Here is a 19,153-nt window from a genome sequence, read left to right on the forward strand (position 1 = left end):
CATACGCACAGAGACATCTTCATTTCAGCCTCACAAGAACGACACGGAGTAGATATTATACCCATTTTATAGATGAAGAAATTGAAGCTCAGAGGTCTGAGAATTGGCACAAGGTCTTGCAACCACTATGGGGTACAGCTAGGATTCCAAATCAGTTTCCCCTATTCTTTCTCCTATTCTTTCTCCTACACCAAGACTCCTGCTTTAAATTCTCTCCTAATTTATCTTGGATGGGCCATCTTTTGTAACATAGAGAAAGGAGGGTTCAAATTTAAATTCTTTTTGAGAAACATTTAAGCTTCTCATTTAAATGTCCAAAGATGAAAGAAGAAAGGAAGGAAACTAACATAGCTTGCCATCAGTCATAAATCGTTGAGATTACTTAAAGGCCAGTATACAAAGTCATCAAGAAGAACTTAAAATGAATTCACAAAATACAGCAAGGAGAGGATAAAATTATATGAGCTATAATTTTGGACCCTTAGGAGACAAATCTTTTATGGTTTTTATAACCTCAATCCAGAGCTGGGCAGGCGGGGAGTGGTGGGTGTTGCAAGACGCAAGGTCTTTTTTTATTTTTTATTTTTTGCAACAGGGTCTCACTCTCTTGCCCAGGCTGGAGTGCAGTGGTGCGATCATAGCTCACTGCAGCCCTGGACTCCTGGGCTCAAGTGGAAAATGCAAGGTCTTTATAGACAATGTCACCCTTGCCAGCCTAGTGTCTGTCTAATACATTTTCCAGGGCCTGGCCTGGAATCGTTTGCATATTTGTCACTTCAATTTTGAGAGGATTATTTATATTTTTCTCTTCTGACAGTCATGTGGTAAATGGTAGCCTTGGTGATGAAGGGTGTTTAGCTTTTGTAAATACCAGTTGCAGCCACCTGAAAAGGAGAAGTTGCTGAACGCTAACTGAGGAGGTTTCGATGACCTCACCAACCGCAGGCGGGCAGCACGCTTCACCTCCCCGCCCAGGGCAGGAGCTTCAGGCAGGGGTTTCTCCACAGCTCTTCCACACAGCCCATTCTATTAGCCCTCCGCGGGGATGCACAAATGTGACAGGCCTCCAAAGCAGCTGTCAGAGGCATTCAAACCAGAGCAACTCCATCTTGAGTGAGGGCTAGGAAAATGAGGCTGGGACTTGCTGCGCTGCATTCCCAGAAAGTTAGGTATTCCTAGCCTCTAGATGTTTATGGGTAAGGGAACAGATGGATAATGTTTACCAAACAGACCCAGACTTGGGAGTGTTCTAATAGCCCCAAATCTGGAGAACAAAGGCTATCCTAATTTTGCTTTGAAGCTAATAATATTGATTCTCACAAAATATAGTAATTAAGAAAATTAATCCTTTATCACAAACCCTTGTAGTAGGGCACATCTCTCAATGATCTTTCTATCGTGTGTATGAATAAGCATAGTGCCTAGAGTGGATGCGTTCCTCCTCTTACTTTCGGGAACGTCCTACTCTGTCTATGGAGTAGCTGTACCTTCAAAACTTTGCTTTCTTAATAAACTTGCTTTTACTTTGCACTGCAGACTTGCCCTGAATTCTTTCTTGCGGGAGATCCAAACACCCTCTTTTGGGGTCTGGATCAGGACCCCTTTCCTGTAACATAGCCAGTTGACAATTCCAAGGGCCAGCCTTGCCTTTCCGAAAGTATCAGTGAGGTTTTCTTTGCACTTCCTAATGGTTTTTGAGCAAAACTACAACCGATTCCAGAATCCTCCCTCGGGACCAATTATTACCTGATTCTCAGGTCCAATCCCTGGGTCCTAAAGTGGGATTTGCTTTGGAAACTTCCAACACCATTAGGAAGTGCAAATATAAACGTCACCAACTGTTCTTGCTGCTTAATTTCACAAGCAAACCTAAAGCCAAACACCAGGTAGCCAGGCACCAGCCACGGGGCTATTGAAGGATATGAAACAGGCTGAATCACAGGCCAGCAGGGAAACAGCCCAGGCAAAGAGGCAGAATTTACAAATCTGTGCTCGATGTATTAAAGCTGGAAAGCAAAACAAGAATTGTTTCGTTTTTTTTTTTCTGGTTTTTTTTTTCTTGGTGTTTGTTTGTTTGTCTGTTTGTTTGTTTTAGAGACGGAGTCTCACTCTATCGCCCAGGCTGGAGTGCAGTGACGTGATCTCAGCTCACTGCAACCTCCTCCTCCTGGGTTCAACCGATTCTCCTGCCTCAGCTTGCTGAGTAGCTGGGATTACAGGCATGCGCAACTATGCCCAACTAATTTTATGTTGGCCAGTCTGGTCTCAAACTCTTGACCTCAGGTGATCCGCCTGCCTCAGCCTCCCCAAGTTTTGGGATTACAGGCGTGAGCCACTGTGCCCGGCCAAGAATTGTTTCTTTTACTAGCAATATTATCCTCAAATTCAAAAACAGTTTAAGCAAGGGATGTTTGATAGAAGCATACTTTGATAAGACAGTGAAAGCCACAGTGCTTGAATATCTTGCCCTAAGAAATCCCAAACCAGAAGAACACATCTGGGGATTTTTATATTTAAGATCAACTCAGTTTCTAAGTGTTACTGCCCATGTGTTTTAAAGTTCACTTAATTCCTGCACCTCACAGAAGTAGCTCATAAATAATAAAGTCCCAGCCTAGCAACACAGCATGTGATGGCAGTGTGGGTGTGTTCCAGTATTATCTTTCACATAGGCCCCGAAAGCTTGAATTATCTCAGAAATCAGGGTTGGGTCCATTTCCCTAGTCCAAAGGGCAGAAAAAGAGAGCCATAATCCCAATGTAGCAAGTTTATTTTTAAGCCCATATTCTGAAAAAATCTTGCCACCTATCAAAAGTAAAAATCAAATGATCCCTTCAATAAGCAAATTATTATTGCTTATCATTAAACTCAGTCCTGCAAGAATTAAAAGGATCTCTGGATATGTACAAAGTGACATAATTTTATTTATTTATTTATTTATTTATTTATTTATTTATTTATTTTTGAGACAGAGTCTCATTCTATTGTCTATTGCCCAGGCTGGAGTACAGTGGCATGATCTCAGCTCACTGCAACCACCGTCGCCCAGGTTCAAGTGATTCTCCTCCCTCAGCCTCCCGAGTAGCTGGGAGTACAGGCGCACGCCACTGCATCCGGCTAATTTTTGTATTTTTACTAGAGACAGGGTTTCACCATCTTGGCCAGGCTGGTATCGAACTCCTGACCTCATGATCCACCTGCTTCGGCCTCCCAAAGTGCTGGGAATACAGGCGTGAGCTACCACACCCGGCCAACATAAAATTTCTATAAACTATACACACACACATATATATTTTGAGATGGGGTCTTGCTCTGTTGTCCAGGCTGGAGTACAGTGCACATTCATAGCTCACAGCAGCTTCAAAGTTCTAGGCTCAAGCCATCCTCCCACCTCAGCCTCTTGAGGAGCTGGGACTAAAAGCATGTGCCACCACACCCAACTAGTTGTTGTTGTTGTTGTTGAGATAGTCTTGCTCTGTTGCCCAGGCTGGAGTGCAGTGGCATGATCTCGGCTCACTGCAACCTCCACCTCCCGGGTTCAAGCAATTCTCATGCCTCAGCCTCCAGAGTAGTTGGTATTACAGGCATATACCATCATGCCCAGCTAATTTTTGTATTTTTAGTAGAGACAGGGTTTCACCATGTTGGCCAGGCTGGTCTCGAACTCCTGACCTCAAGTGATCTGCCTGCCTTAGCCTCCCAAAGTGCCAGGATTACAGGTGTGAACCACTATGCCAGCTAGTCTTTTGTTTTGTTTTAGAGATAGGGTCTTGCTATGCTGCCCAGGCTGGTCTTAAATTCCTGGCCACACAGAATCCTCTCACCTCAGTCTCTCATAGTGCCTGGGATTACAGGTGTGAGCCATTGCACTCGGCCTATATTTTTTAATTGTTTTTTTTTTTTTTTTTGAGATGGAGTCTCACTGTGTTGCACAGGCTGGAGTGCAGTGGCGCGATCTCAGCTCACTGCAACCTCTGCCTCCCAGATTCAAGCAATTCTCCTGTCTCGGCCTCTTGAGTAGCCAGGATAACAGGCATGTGCTACCATACCCAGCTAAGTTTTGTATTTTTAGTAGAGACGGGGTTTCACCGTGATGGCCAGGCCGGTCTCGAACTCCTGACTTCAGATGATCCGTCCACCTTGGCCTCCCAAAGTGCTGGGATTACAGGTGTGAGCCACAAGGCCCGGCCCCCAGCCTATATTTTTAAGTAATAACAGGCATTGGGTAAAAATTCAAATCATACAAAATGGTATAGGATGAAAAATTCCATCTTCCCACCCCTCCTGATCCCATGCCCCTCAGTCTCCGTACTAGAGACAACCACTATTATCAGTTTTATACACCCTCCCAAATGGTGGTCTTGCCACAGACAAGCAAAACTGTGTATTATCCAAATAGGCTACCCTGCAGTTTTTGTTTTTGGGGATCTTATTTTTTTTTGGTCAAACACAAGACAAGGCACAGATAAAAGTATACAAAAAGTCATTTAAGTTTTCTACACTTTCAAAAAGATGTTTTATGAAGAGAAATAAGGGAACACAGAAAAAGAATGAGCTAAATACAATGCAGAAAAAAACATGAGCCTGTGCCCACACACAAGAGCGGGGTGCAGGGCACCAGCCCACCTCCTGAGTAGCCCGCTGGGAAGCCCGTGCCTGCATCCATACTGTGAAATCTCTTGGGCTTTTCAGTCCTTCTGGAACAGCTAAGACCATTCAACCATGCCCTATCCTCAGGGCCGGTGTGCCTCAGAACATGGAGTTGGCTTCCCAAACATACCCAGAGCTGATCCCAGGGGGCCTTCTGTCGGAATGTGGCAGGGTCAGGGCAGCATGGCTCTTGCTATGGGGAAATGAAAAGCCTTCCCGTGCAGCCCTGCAGATATTCACGATTACGCTGGTAAAGGACTGACTGGTATGTCTCAAAAATAATCTTTCTGCAGCTGAAACAAACATGTTTTTTCCCTTTAGAACATTCCAGAGAGCAGACATATGCAGAGAAATGATGCCTTCGGAGATTCAGTTCCAACGTTTTTACATGCCAGACGCTGGAAATACAGAGAATGAGGAGGACTAAAAAGCTTACCCTGCAATGGGATGGGGAACAGGCTCACTCAAGATCACAAAGCATTTGTTACATTGGGGCAACTGCTTCCAACTTTCTAACTTTCAGGCATGAGAGAAATTAATTACAGGTAAAACTCTTGCTGAAGTACACAATTTCATCACAATAATGACTCACATACAAATAAGGTTTCAGGTCATTTAAGCCCCAACAGGCTATCAGAACCACCTATCTAGGGACTGTTCAGGAAGTGAATAAATACTGCATCCCCGTATTAAACACAGGTCTCCAGGAAAGGCCAGGCAAGGAGGACCACCAGCTCTCTGGGTTACCTCCACACTTTACATGTGTCAGTGTTAATTTCAAGGGATCATCATTTCTGTATCCAGTTTGGACTCCGGGTTCGGTGAGGACTGCCTACTTCCTTGGCTATACAAAATCCCAATCCTGACTTATAGCATGAGTCATCTCCACGTTAACCAGGCATCATGACACAGGGGATGATGGCCTCGAGTGAGGAAAGAAGCAGGAAGAACAGAACCACCCCTGACCTAGTGTGGGACAGAGGACACACAACCTTTCTTAGATGAAGAAATTTTAAAAGCAGTTCATGAACTGTCTTCCCCAGGAAATAAAAAATCAGGCTGCAAATCATGTAGTTAGCAGCTGAGAACATCTTTTAAAAAGGATCTGAAAAGGAGTGATTGCATATGGGTAAAACGTCCAGTCTCTTCTTCTGGTCACCTAGAAGCAATGCACAGCAAACAGACAGAAATGTTTATGACCTATAAAACATCTGTGCTGTGTACCTTCCAGAAGCTATGCAGTTTAACGAGCGCTGGTATTGAAGAAGGTAGCTAGTCATCATAACCTAACTCTGAACACAGAATTACCCATCAGCCAACATTGCCTCCCTAGACCTTGCCCTCTGCCCATTGTCAGCTACTTGGAAAAATTCGTAAATCATGAGACTGGCAAATAGGTCATGGCTCGTTTTTTTGACCTTAATTCCCAAAACAGCCACTCCAGCAGCATGGAAAGGCTGTTTGTAGCCACCACACTGAATTCTAAGAACTGGTAAATGACAGCCAGACATGGAGGCTCACGCCTGTAATCCCAGCACATTGGGAGGCCGAGGCGGGCAGATCACTTGAGGTCAGGAGTTCGAGACCAGCCTGGCCAACATGGTGAAACCCCGCCTCTACTAAAAATACAAAAATGAGCCGGGTGTGGTGGTACACACCTGTAATCCCAGCTACTCGGGAGGCTGAGGCACGAGAATTGCTTGAACCTGGAAAGCGGAGGTTGCAGTGAGCCAAGATCGCGCCACGGCACTCCAGCCTGGGTGACAGAGTGAGACGCCATCTCAAAAAAAAAAAAAAAAAAAAAAGCAAAAATGGACTCAGTCCCATGCTAATCTGACCACTGCCTTTTTATAAATCTTCTTTAAGTCTTTTTCCCATACATTTTAACAACTAGCAGCTGAGAAACCTTAGGCAAGATATTTAACCTCTCTGTGGGACATGATCCTCTTCTGAAACAGGGTTAGGAACACCCACCTCATAAGAATGTTAGGAAGATTAAATGGCTTAATGTATGCAAAGTGCTTAGAACAGTACCTGGCCATAAGTCTTAGCTATAACTCCTACTTAGCTGTACATATGCAATTTTCTTTGTAGTGCATTATACATTACTGGCTTATAATCGTCAAACTTATAATTTTGAATGGCTAAATGATATTCCGTGAAGTGGGTATATGCCATAGTTTATCTACCCATTCAGGTGATTCTCAAAAGGGAACTTAGGATTTTAACAGTTTTGACACACTGTATTACTAACCACCCTAACTTATCGACCAAATATAAATAACAATGATTTGCATTTGAAGGGAACAGAAATGACTCACTTCCAAAATTGGTTTGTATTATATAATTTCCAAAATTATGTATCTGTTTATCTATTTTTTGAGACGGAGTCTCATTCTGTAGCCCAGGCTGGAGTGCAGTGGCGCAATCACAGCTCACTGCAGCCTCTGCCTCCTGGGTTCAAGTGATTCTCCTGCCTCAGCCTCCTGAGTAGCTGGGATTACAGGCGCCCACCACTACACCCAGCTAATTTTTGTATCTTTAGTAGAGACGGAGTTTCACCATGCTGGCCAGGTTGGTCTCAAACTCCTAACCTCAGGTGATCCGCCCCCTTTGGCCTCCCAAAGTGCTGGGATTACAGGCGTGAGCCACCACACCTAGCTACATTTCCAAACTTAAAAGATATATAAAATTTTTAACAAACCATGATCAGTGTGTACTTTCTTTAAAAAAAAAAAATGTATTTGTTTTCATTTTTTTCAGACGGGCTCTGTTGCCCAAGCTGGACTGCAGTGATGCCATCACGGCTCACTGCAGTCTCAACTTCCCAGGCTCAAGCAATCCTCCCACCTTAGCCTACGAAGTAGCTAGGATTACAGGCATGCACCACCACACTCTGCTAATGTTTTATTTTTTGTAGAGACAGGGTCTCATCATGTTGCTTAAGCTGGTTTTAAACTCCTGGATTCAAGTGATCCTCCCAAAGTACTGGGATTACAGGAATGAGCCACCACTGCACCCAGCCCCTCAGTGTATACGTTCTGCAACTTTTTTTTTTTTTTTTTTTTTGCGATGGAGTCTCGCTTTTTTGCCCAGGCCGGACTGCAGTGGCGCTATCTCAGCTCACTGCAAGCTCTACCTCCCGGGTTCACACCATTCTCCTGCCTCAGCCTCCTGAGTAGCTGGGATTACAAGCACCCGCCACCGCGCCCAGCTAAATTTTTGTATTTTTAGTAGAGACGGGGTTTCACCGTGTTAGCCAAGATGATCTCGATCTCCTGACCTCGTGATCTGCCCGCCTCGGCCTCGCAAAGTGCTGGGATTACAGGCATGAGCCACCGCGCCTGGCTTTACTTTCCGCAACTTACTGAGAGATGTCATGATCCTTATGGACCCCTTCAGGGTTTCTACACAGAAAAGAAAGAGACAAGAAACAGAGGGCCCTCGAACTCTCAGAAATAGGCCAAGATGGCATAATTAAGTCTATGAATCAAGATAGGTCTTCTAAGTGGAGGGCAATACTAAATTTCTTGTAGGTGAAGACTAAAGGAAATACCAAGCATCTTTATCTTAACAATTCTCTAAGAATTAGAAAAATTAACTCATTTTTAAACATTTAAGTCTACCACACCCATCATCATGACTTACCAATTCTTTACAAAGCTCGATCCTATCTCAAAAAGCCACATATGTTAATATTCTACCATCAAATCCAGTATCTCACCTCTTGCTCAAATGTAAATGCCACTGATGCATTTATTTGTTCTGTCAAAGAATATTGTCTTGTGGCAACCATGGGGTCCTCACATACAGAGACTTTAAGAATGGAAAAATAAAATGCAATAGTTTGGTTCACCACCCCTTAACCAGGACAAAAGAAAACAAACTTCAGCATGACTGACATCAGAGAACACTCAGCCCTTCCTCACCACATAAACTCCCATACTTCTTGCCATGAGAGTTCCTGGCAAGGAAGCAGAGTATCTATGATTTATTCCATAAGCAAGGTAAGTCCAAAGGAAGGGAAAATAATTACACCAAAAGCATTTCTTTTTTTTTTTCTTTGAGACAGAGTCACCCAGGTTGGAGTGCAGTGGCGGGATCTTGGCTTACCGCAAGCTCTGCCTCCCAGGTTCAAGTGATTCTTCTGCCTCAGCCACCTGAGTAGCTGGGATAACAGGTGCCCGCCACCATACCTGGCTAATTTTTTGTGTTTTTAGTAGAAACAAGGTTTCACCATGTTGGCCAGGCTGGTCTCGAACTCCTAACCTCAAGTGATCCACCCACCTCGGCCTCCCAAAGTGCTGGGATTTACAGGCATGAGCCTGGCCTCACCAAAGCATTTCTAAATCCTGTTTTAATAACAAATGATTAGTAAAAATGAAAAGTTCTATTTTGGTGAACCACATGTCACAGTTCTCTGCATGGGAAAGGAGCAGACTGAAGAAACATCTGGGGCCCCAGTCGACTGCTACTGTATTTCACACAGGATGCCCATTCTTTTATAATAACCAGAGGCCTCTTTAGACCAGGCTTTCTAGAGGCCTTAATTGTTCTACCTAGACGCTAGCCATGTCCTTTTTAAAAAGTGAAGTGGCAGTCACACCTCTAGAAATATTTTTTGGGGATTTCTTATAAATGCCTTCCCTCTACTCCATTCAAAGGCCAGCATTCAGGAAAAGATACTTAATTACCATTGCCTTTTTTCTCTCCACAGGCACATTCCTAAATGTGTCCCCCAGGAACACCCTGGAGACTAAAGCCCTTGATTTTCCTCTAACAGATTATCAACAATCGTCTCCCTGCAGGAGAGGAATTTCTGTCTCATTAGTGGTGAAAACTGCCTCCTTTGCCACAGGCATCATTAGCCAGCAAGCCGCAGAAAGTAACCTGCTTCTTCAAGAAGAAAAGGGTACTCAGGAGGCTGAGGAAGGAGAATCATTGCTTGAACCTGGGAGGCGGAGGTTGCAGTGAGCCAAGATTGAGGCATTGCACTCCAGCCTGGGCAACAAGAGCAAAATTCTGCCAAAAAAAAAAAAAAAAGAAAGAAAGAAAAGGGCACTGACCACAAAGCCATAGCCCAAACTGGGAAACCGAAAGAAGCAGAGCTTTGATTTCATACTTCGGACATCCCCAGTCTGTAATCTACCAGGCTAAACATAAGATTAAATGCTTCTCCACGTTCACCCAGGCAATTTACTGCCTGCCCTGTGCCTACAGGAACCACAACCACTCCCTCCCTCACAGACGCGTTTATTGAGCCCCTACGCTGGGTCACACAGCAAAGGACACAACAGACATTGTCCCTGTCCCAGAGGAAAACAGGGCAAAGTCAGGCTTGGTCTCCTCCTGAGCCAGCTGGGGCATGAGATCTGAACCAGGACATCTTATGGAGAGCAAAACCTCTCTCTTTGCCAATACAAGGGTCTGGGGGTTAATTTTGTTGTAATTCAGAGACCCTTAGGTCTAGAGATCTGTGCCAGACCCAGAACCAAAGGCCACCTAGGGAAGTGCTCTGAGATGAAGATAAGGCCTAAAATGACCTCCCATCACTCTCTCTATTCAAGGCTAGACCTTCTTAATCCTTCTGGAGCTAAGCCAGAGCTAGCTGTCCCTCCTTCAAAAGTATAGGGTAAGAAGCACAATTTTCCAGGGCGTATAGCAATGAAAACCATAGTATCTTAATGGATGTCTAAGATTATTGTTAAGGGATAGGAAAAGTAATGTCAGCAAATACATGTTAGAGTTGATGGCATTTTAATAAGCATGTGGACTGCTTGTAATGTAATTATAACATTTTTTAGTTAATAACTACAATTAAAATGACATATCAGATACTATTTATAAAAACCTTCCTCTGATGGGAGTTACAGAAATACAATAGAAGTCTTTGTAACCAAAGGCAGTTTAAGTAAAATGAGAAAGGCACAAGACTCTTTTCTATGCTTACAGTTCGTAATGCAAAAAACATTTAACTGGTTCACTTACTTGAGAATTTTTTTTTTCATTTATGGGTCTAACTTTACTAATGTTATATATTATGTTCTCCTTTTCTTAGTCCTATATCCCTTAAAGCAGTGACTTCATCTGCTGTGTGACAGCACATCAATGAGATCACAGCAGCTCTGCTGTTACAAGACAAAGACTTGGCGGTACTGAGTGGGTAATCACTTGCAGACACATACATACACGCCCTGGTTTCAATGGCATTTCCTAGTAATTCACTTCAACAGAAATCTCCAACAGAAATCTCCACTCACAGGTGTCACAGCCCAAAGCTGTCTTTGTAATGGTGACCTCACCCTGGTATCACAGTGACTGTAAGGGAAAGAAAGCAGCTGCCACTTCCTGGTTCACTTTCAACACCAAGCTCTCCTGATTTTATGTGTTCATTCTTATTACTTTCTTTCCCTCTCACCCTACCATATCCAATCCATCATATGTCAGGTCAGTCGAACCTCCAAGATATTTCTTAAATCCACCCACCTCTGTCCACCTCCACAGGTGGCTTGGACATCATTCTAGTCCAAGCCACCACCATCCACCATCTAGATTACTGCAACAGCCTCCCATTTTGTCTGTCCAATTCTAGGTTAGGCCAGCTTCAAATCCATTCTCTACCCAAGAGCCACGGTGATCTCTGACAAATAAATTGGACCGTATCAACCCACTACTTTTATTTATATTTATTTATTTATTTATTTATTTATTTTGAGACGGAGTTTTGCTCTTGTTGCCCAGGCTGGAGTGCAATGGCGCAGTCTCAGCTCACCGCAACCTCTGCTTCCCAGGTTCAAGCAATTCTCCTGCCTCAGCCTCCTGGGATTACAGGCGCCCGCCACCATGGCCAGCTAATTTTTGTACTTTTAGTAGAGCCCATGTTGGGCCAGGCTGGTCTCAAACTCCTGACCTCAGGTGATCCACCCACCTTGGCCTCCCAAAGTACTGGGATTATAGGTGTAAGCCACTGTGCCCAGCCCCCACTGCTTTTAATTTTAACACTCAGTGGCTTCCCATTCCTCCTAAGTAAAGCCTCACCTTCCTCTTCAGCCTCATCTTACACAAGCACGCCCCCACTTCCCAGGTATTCCTGCCTCAGGGCCTTTGCACAGGCTGCTACTCCTCCACCAGGCCCCCTTCCTCCACTCCTCACTAGAAAAATTCCTCTTCTTTCTTCAGCTCTCTGCCTCAGAGAGGCTACCTGCAATCTCCTTCTTTAAATCATGTCCTTCCTGCCCTTTTCTTCTATAATACCCTGTCCTCTTTCTCCACAGTACTTACCACAATATATGATTATTTATTTGTGAGTTCTTTTTTTTTTTTTTTTTTTTTTGAGACAGAATCTCACTCTATAGCCCAGGCTGGAGTGCAGTGGAGCAATCTCGGCTCACTGCAATCTCTGCCTCCTGGGTTCAAGCAATTATCCTGCTTCAGCCTCCCAAGTAGCCAGGATTACAGGTGCACACGACCACACTCAGCTAATTTTTGTATTTTTAGGAGAGACAGGATTTCACCATGTTGGCCAGGCTGGTCTCGAACTCCTGACCTTAGGTGATCCGCCCGCCTCGGCCTCCCAAAGTGCTGAGATTACATGTTCATTCGTTTAATGCCTACTCCCCTACAAGGCTCTGGGCTTCCTGAAAGCAGGGATCATCCCTGTTTTCTTCACCATTGTTTACACTGTATATCTAGCACCTGGCACATAGTAGGCATTAAAAAATATTGACTACAAGAATGGATGAGGCTGAGCAAGGTGGCGCACACCTGTAATCCCAGCACTTCAGGAGGCTACAGCAGGAGGACTGCTTGAGCCCTGGAGTTCAAGCACAGCCTGTAACATAGTGAGATCCCATCTCTACAAAAACAAAACCAAAAAATAAATTAGCTCGGTATGGTGGCACACCCTTGTAGTCCCAGCTACTCGGGAAGCTGAGCTGGGAGGATTGCTTGAACCCAGGAGGTCGAGGCTGCAGTGAGCTGTGATCATGTCACTGCACTCCAGCCTGGGAAAGAGTGAGACCCTGTCTCCAAAAAAAAAAAAAAAAAGGATAAACTTTAGAAACAAGAAGATGGAAAAAAAGCAGGTAGAACTTTCTCCATACTAACTGAATGTCTTACAAATGAAATCATAAACAATACCATCAAAAAAAACCATGAGGGAATATCTTCCATGTCACCAGAACAACTCTGAAGGACTCTCATCCTTTTTAGTCATTTCATTCCTTTGTTATACGCAGTTTAGGGTTGTTTATTCTAGAACCTACAGAGAATTCAGGCTTGAGCACTGAGCTATCTCAGTTTCCTACACTAGAGTGGGAGGGGACTGTGGCTTCGAAAGACCTGGGGAGGTTTCCAGTAAGGCTCAATATTATCTTTAAGGGAAATTCCAAGAAAAGAAAAATGTAATCAGTAATAACATTACTCGAATTTTCCAACCTATTAAGCAAAATCTAAATGTTCTTAGGAAACCTAAAGGTATAAAAACAAACACCCATTGCTTATAATTTGTGGATTATGGACCTCTGTGGTCATCTATGTCGTTTTTCTGCATCCAACTCTCCCAGAAAAACAACTATCTAGCCCTTGCTTTTTTCTTTTTTTTAATAACCAACATTTCTGTTGGCAACTTATTTCAGCATCTTATTAAACTTGCAGTTCTTCCAAGTATCTAACCCTTTATAATACCTAAGTCCTTTCATATGCAACCAAATTCCCTCTTGAGTTTTAATAGATATAAGAACATGGCCCTTCATCACTCACACTCTCTCTTCATGTGGGGAGGACTATCGCAATATTAAGTTTCATGGTGTTTAGTTACACAACAGCCTTCTAGTCACCAGGCTGCATAAATATTTGTTTTAATCTATACTTAAGAAATTACTTCCCTAAATTTTGTTGCTCTTAGTATCCAAAAAGGTTTTTCATTTTGATTTATATATACATAAATACATATATATATACATATATATATATATATATACACACACACATACGTACATATTTTGAGATGGAGTTTCGTTCTTGTCGCCCAGGCTGGAATGCAGTGGTGCGATCTCAGCTCACTGCAACCTCCACCTCCTGGGTTCAAGCATTTCTCCTACCTCAGCCTCCCGAGTAGCTGCGATTACAGGCACCCAGGCACCTGCCACCACGTCCAGCTAATTTTTTGTGTTTTTAGTAGAGACAGGGTTCACCATGTTGACCAGACTGGTCTCGAACTCCTAACCTCAGGTGATCCACCCACCTTGGCCTCCTAAAGTGCTGGGATTACAGGCATGAGCCACTACGCCCAGCCATATATATATATGTTTTTTTTTTTTTTAGAGACAGGCTTTTACTCTGTTGCCCAAGCTGGAGTGCAGTAGCCTGATCACAGTTCACCCTAACCTTTAACTCTTGAGCTCAAATGATCTTCTCACCTCAGCCTCCGGAATAGCTGGGACTACAGGTGCCTGCCAATATATACATATATATATATATATATATATATATATATATATATTTTTTTTTTTTTTTTGGTAGAGTTTGGGTCTCACGTTACCCGGGCTGGTCTTGAACTCCTGAGCTCAAGTGATCCTCCTGCCTCGGCCTCCCAAAGTGCTAGGATTACAGGTAGGAACCACCATGTCTAGCCTCCTAAAAAGGTTTCTATCAGTCTAGGGTCCCAAACTATATGAGACTAGAGAGTTGAGCAGAGAATCCCTCATATTGGTCACCCGATTCTACCTGTTAGATTCATGTCTGTTTTGCAGTCACAGTACTTAGCCGATTCCCATTTATCTGAGACCCACTAAGACCCCAGGTCCTTAACAGATGTGTAAGTGCAAAGTCAATTCATTTCAATTTTTCCTAATGGGCCACACATTCTTCCCTACTAGATATATCCTATTTATATGTTAGCCTCTGATGTTTTAAGAGTGTATGTCATCACATCTTGACTCTAAATAAATGACACTGGGGCCTTATCAAGAAAACAAATGGAAATATTTGCACAGTTAGCTCTTAACTCCTTGAGTTTCAGCTTCTGGACCCAAGAAAAAAGTCATACTCTGTTGCAGCAACTCTTCTTTGCTAGAGATTAAGACAAAGACAGACAGACAGACACACACACACACACACACAATCTACAGACCAAGATTTTAGCTTTTGTTTCTTAAGTCTGAAATGGAGTCAAACCATTAATCACCCGTTCAAATGACTTTTCTAGCACACCTCATTTCCTTCTGTTAAAATTTCACCTTTCGCCGGGCACGGTGGCTCACACCTATAATCCTAGCACTTTGGGAGGCTGAGGTGGGTGGATCACCTGAGGTCAGGAGTTCGAGACCAGCCTGACCAACATGGTGAAACCCCATCTCTACTAAAAATACAAAAATTAGCCGGACATGGTGGCGGGTGCCTGTAATCCCAGCTACTCGGGAAGCTGAGGCAGGAGAATTGCTAGAACCCAGGAGGCAGAGGTTTCAGTGAGCCGAGATCACGCCATTGCACTCCAGCCTGGGGGACAGAGTGAGACGCCATCTCAAAAAAAAAAAAAAAAAATTCCACCTTTCAATGCATATCTTATTCTTTAAATCTCAGCTATCTTGGGCACCAGGGCATCAGACAGCACCCTTGGCACCTTGGAAAGTCCCAGAAAGTTGTAGATGGAAAGTGGAAATTTCATCTACCCATAGAGATGCAAAGAAGCCTTCCTTTGCAGTTATTTTAAGAAAGAAAAAAAAATCAACTAAGCACCATTTTCCTGGAAGTCAATACTGTGACTAGGTGGTAATCAGTTCACATAATAGGTGGGAGTTATTGTATAGGTTTAGGGTTACATTGGATAAAATAAGAAAAATGAAGATGCAGAGACTGAACTCTTCCTGAAAAAAAGAGAGCTCAAGGTTTCAATCTCTCACAAAGCAGTTACCAACCTTTTCAATCACTTCTTGGATACATTGGCCCCATTAATCCAGGAACCCAGAAACATCTTACAAACATCAATTAAGTCTGGCAACATGCTCTATTTACAAATAGAGAAACTTGGGTGTTTAGGGACAGAGAAGCCCAACAATGAGTCAGGGCTGCTGTGGGCACTGGACCCAGGACTCTGGAATCTCCATCTCTGGCAGGGAGATGTGATCTACCTCTCAAGGGGATAAAATGTCCACATAAGAAACAGGTGGCAGAGAAGGAAGTGAATACACACATGTTGGGATGGCACAAGACAACGGATGGCCAACAGCACCCATTTGAAGCTGAAGGGAAGCCAACCCAACACCCCCAGTGTCATTTAATCAGATGGAAGATCAGCATTGCTGCAGCCCCTCCTTAGCAAAAACACTGCTCACCTTATGGCTTGTAAATTGATGCTGTGAGATACCCCATCCATCCTCACATCAAGGCTAGTTTTATCTGATGTGAGTTCAGAAATGCCTATTCATCTCTGGCCAGGTAAGTTTGCATCATCAAATATTCCATTTGCAAGCCTACATGCTGAAATGGAACTCACCCCACAGTAAAGGGAGCCTCCAGAGGACAAACCCTCTGGCTTTTCCTGTCTCCCACACAAGGGAAAGTTAAAAGGCTATGTATATCTAAAACACACAAAGCAAATCAGTGTGCTTCCTAAACTATAGGCTTTCGGTGCTAACTGACTGGCCTGTGTATTTAAGATCTAACAAAGTAACCAGCTAAGCTAATCGAGGCTAGCTTTGGCATACTAGATGAACATAATCAAACGTTCCTTTGGGTGAAGCACTGCCCTTTCCGAACACCTGTGAAACAAATAATTCGGTAATATCATGGAGTGAATGGTTTTTGCCCAGTTTTTACTGCAGAAGTGAAATAACCTGACACAATCTTTGGGAGCTACGGGCGAGCAGACATCCACCAGGATTAGGACCAGAGAGAAGAACTCTACCAACTCCAAAAGGAAACAATGCCCAGTTCTGCTCCGTCAAGGGCCCACTCGGGCTCCTTCCAACCTGGAGAAATCTTTACTAACATGGGGCCCAGGGCACACACCACACTGTTGTAACATTCTTTCTGTAGGGGCAAATTCTCTTCACCAACCCCCTAGGCAAGTATGAGGTAGGGGAAGGGGTTAGCAAGTCATGTGACAGCCGGCAAACGCCATTCCCCTCCCCCAACCTCCACCCGCCCCGCATTGTAAAGGCGTTGCGCCCGGGGTTAGCCTTTAGGGTGGGGGTGTCAGCTGGTTTCATGCCTCCGGTTCCTCTGCCCTGCGCCCTGGCCCAGTCATTCTCGGCTCGAAGTGTTCTTCTATTCAGTGAAATACCCAGGAGGCCTTCCACCCAAGCGAAGGCGAGTATCAGACACGGGCTACCACCCTAGTAAGAAGAAGGCACCTGCCCACGTATAGTTGGAATTCATCTAAAATTCACTTAGTGCTTACTGTGTGCCAGACGCTGAGGGGCGTCCTGCAGATTCAAAAGCGCCCCAGGCCGGGCGCGATGGCTCACGCCTGTAATCCCAATACTTTGGGAGGCCGAGGTGGGCGGATCACCTGAAGTCAGAAATTCGAGACCAGCCTGGCCAACACGGTGAAACCCCGTCTCTACTAAAAATACAAAAATTAGCCAGGCGGGCCGGGCGCGGTGGCTCACGCGTGTAATCCCAGCACTTTGGGAGGCCGAGGTGGGTGGATCACGAGGTCAATAGTTCAAGGCCATCCTGGCCAATCTGATGAAACCCCGTCTCTACTAAAAATACAAAAATTAGCAGGGCGTGGTGGCGCACGCCTGTAGTCCCAGCTACTCGGGAGGCTCAGGCAGGAGAATCGCTTGAACCCAGGAGGCGGAGGTTGCAGTGAGCCGAGATCGTGCCACTGCACTGCAGCCTGGCGACAGAGTGAGACTCAGTCTCAAAAAAAAAAAAAAAAAAAAAAAATTAGCCGGGCGTGGTGGTGCGCGCCTGTAATCCCAGCTACTCGGGAGGCTGAGGCAGGAGAATCACGTGAACCAGCGAGGCGAAGGTTGCAGTGAGCTGAGATCGTGCCATTGCCATTGCACTCCAGCCCGGGCGACAGAGACTCTGTCTAAAAAAAAAAAAAAAAAAAAGCGCCCCAGATACGGCCCCTTCTTCCAAAAAGACCCAAAGCTGGCAGAGCTGGGCGGGACAGCCGCAGAAGGGGAAGCCAGGTGAGAACACCAGCACCGGCCGAGGGCTCCGTCCCGAAAGGCCTTCCCCGCTGCTGCCCGGCTTACTCTCGAAGGGTCCAGCGCCCAGACCGCCCTGCCGGAGGGGTCCGCGCCCCCAGGCCGGGCCCTCCCCTCCCCGCCCGCACTCACTGCGTCTTCCTGCGGCCCTGGTCGCGGTGCAGATCCCGCAGGTCCACCTCGGCGCGGCCCAGGAACTTGTCGAGGCCGAGCAGCGCGCGGTGCAGCACGGTGAGCTGCAGGGTGGCGGCGGCCGCGGGTCCGGAGGACAGCAGCGATGGCAGCTCGAAGGTGGCCTCCTCGCGCCACACGGGCGCGCCCAGGCTGCGCTCCGACACCGAGGTGGCGTACTTCTCCTTGCCCACCTGGATCACCGCGTACGCGTCGCTCGTGCCCCCGGGGCCCTTGGCCCGCAGGCCCCGCGCCTGCAGAACCGTCACCTGCACGTGGGTTGGGGACCACACGGCCCCCAGGCCCCGGCCAGCCGAGACCATTAGGGACATGGTGACGATAACACTCCAGAAGCGAGGAGAAGATCGCCGCGACTGGCGGCCTCCACGGCCCGCCCCGGCGACCAGGCCACTTTAAGGCTTCCGGCCACACCCCCTCCAGGCCACGCCCCCTCACGGCCAAGGCCACGCCCCTGCCCGAGCCGCCTGCTCCACCTGCTGCGCCGCGCCGCGCCCCGCCCCGCCCCGCCGGCCTCAGCAGCGCGGGCAGCTCCGGGCACCCGGGCGCCGGAGGCGGGGCTGGCGCGGCCAGGCAGGCAGGGGATCACGTGCGCAGGGGCGGGCGCATCGAGAATCTAATCTGAGAGGTGGTAGGTGACGGATGGAGTCCCCAGCTGCCAAAGGTCGCACGGCGGGAAGGAGCTGGTCGAAGCACTGACTTGGAAGTCAGACCTCATTTCCAGGGTCACATCGCCAGTCGTGGCCTTGCGCGGATTACCTAACATCAAGTCTCAATTTCTTCACCTGACAATCACCTCCTAGGATTGCTGTAAAAAATAATAATAATAATGCATTACAGTTCTTGGCCCAGTGCCTGGCTCATGGTGAGTTCTCAGTAAATAACCATGACCAGCACGTTGGGAGGCTGAGACAGGAGGATCTCCTGAGCCCAGGAGTTCGAGACCAGCCTGGGCAACATAGCCAGATCCCCATCTCTACAAAAAAAATTAAAAATAATTAGATAGGAGTGGTGGCAAGCGCCTGTGGTCCCCGCTACTTGGGAGGCTGAGTCTGGAGGATCTCGAGCCCAGGAGGTCGAGGTGCAGTGAGCCGAGATCGTGCCACTGCACTCCCAGCCTGGGCAACAGAGCAAGACCCTGTCTCAAAAAA

The 19,153-nt window shown here is 46.0% G+C and overlaps 1 protein-coding gene across 3 annotated transcripts in view; it reads right to left on the reverse strand.

Annotated features, from left to right (window-relative positions):
- The window catches only part of RAB11FIP1 (RAB11 family interacting protein 1), a 38,956-nt gene extending 20,459 nt beyond the window's left edge, over nucleotides 1-18,497 (reverse strand). For 2 of the 3 annotated variants that reach the window (XM_034965943.3, XM_034965944.3), the window contains exon 1: nucleotides 17,946-18,497. In XM_034965943.3, the coding sequence (XP_034821834.2) occupies nucleotides 17,946-18,316 (371 nt within the window). In that variant the 5' untranslated portion in view covers nucleotides 18,317-18,497. The remainder of the gene's footprint in view (nucleotides 1-17,945) is intronic. The other variant, XM_034965945.3, reaches the window with a different exon arrangement.
- Nucleotides 18,498-19,153: the final 656 nt, after the last annotated feature.

This window comes from Pan paniscus, chromosome 7, assembly GCF_029289425.2.
Source record: "Pan paniscus chromosome 7, NHGRI_mPanPan1-v2.0_pri, whole genome shotgun sequence".
NCBI classification, from domain to species: domain Eukaryota; kingdom Metazoa; phylum Chordata; class Mammalia; order Primates; family Hominidae; genus Pan; species Pan paniscus.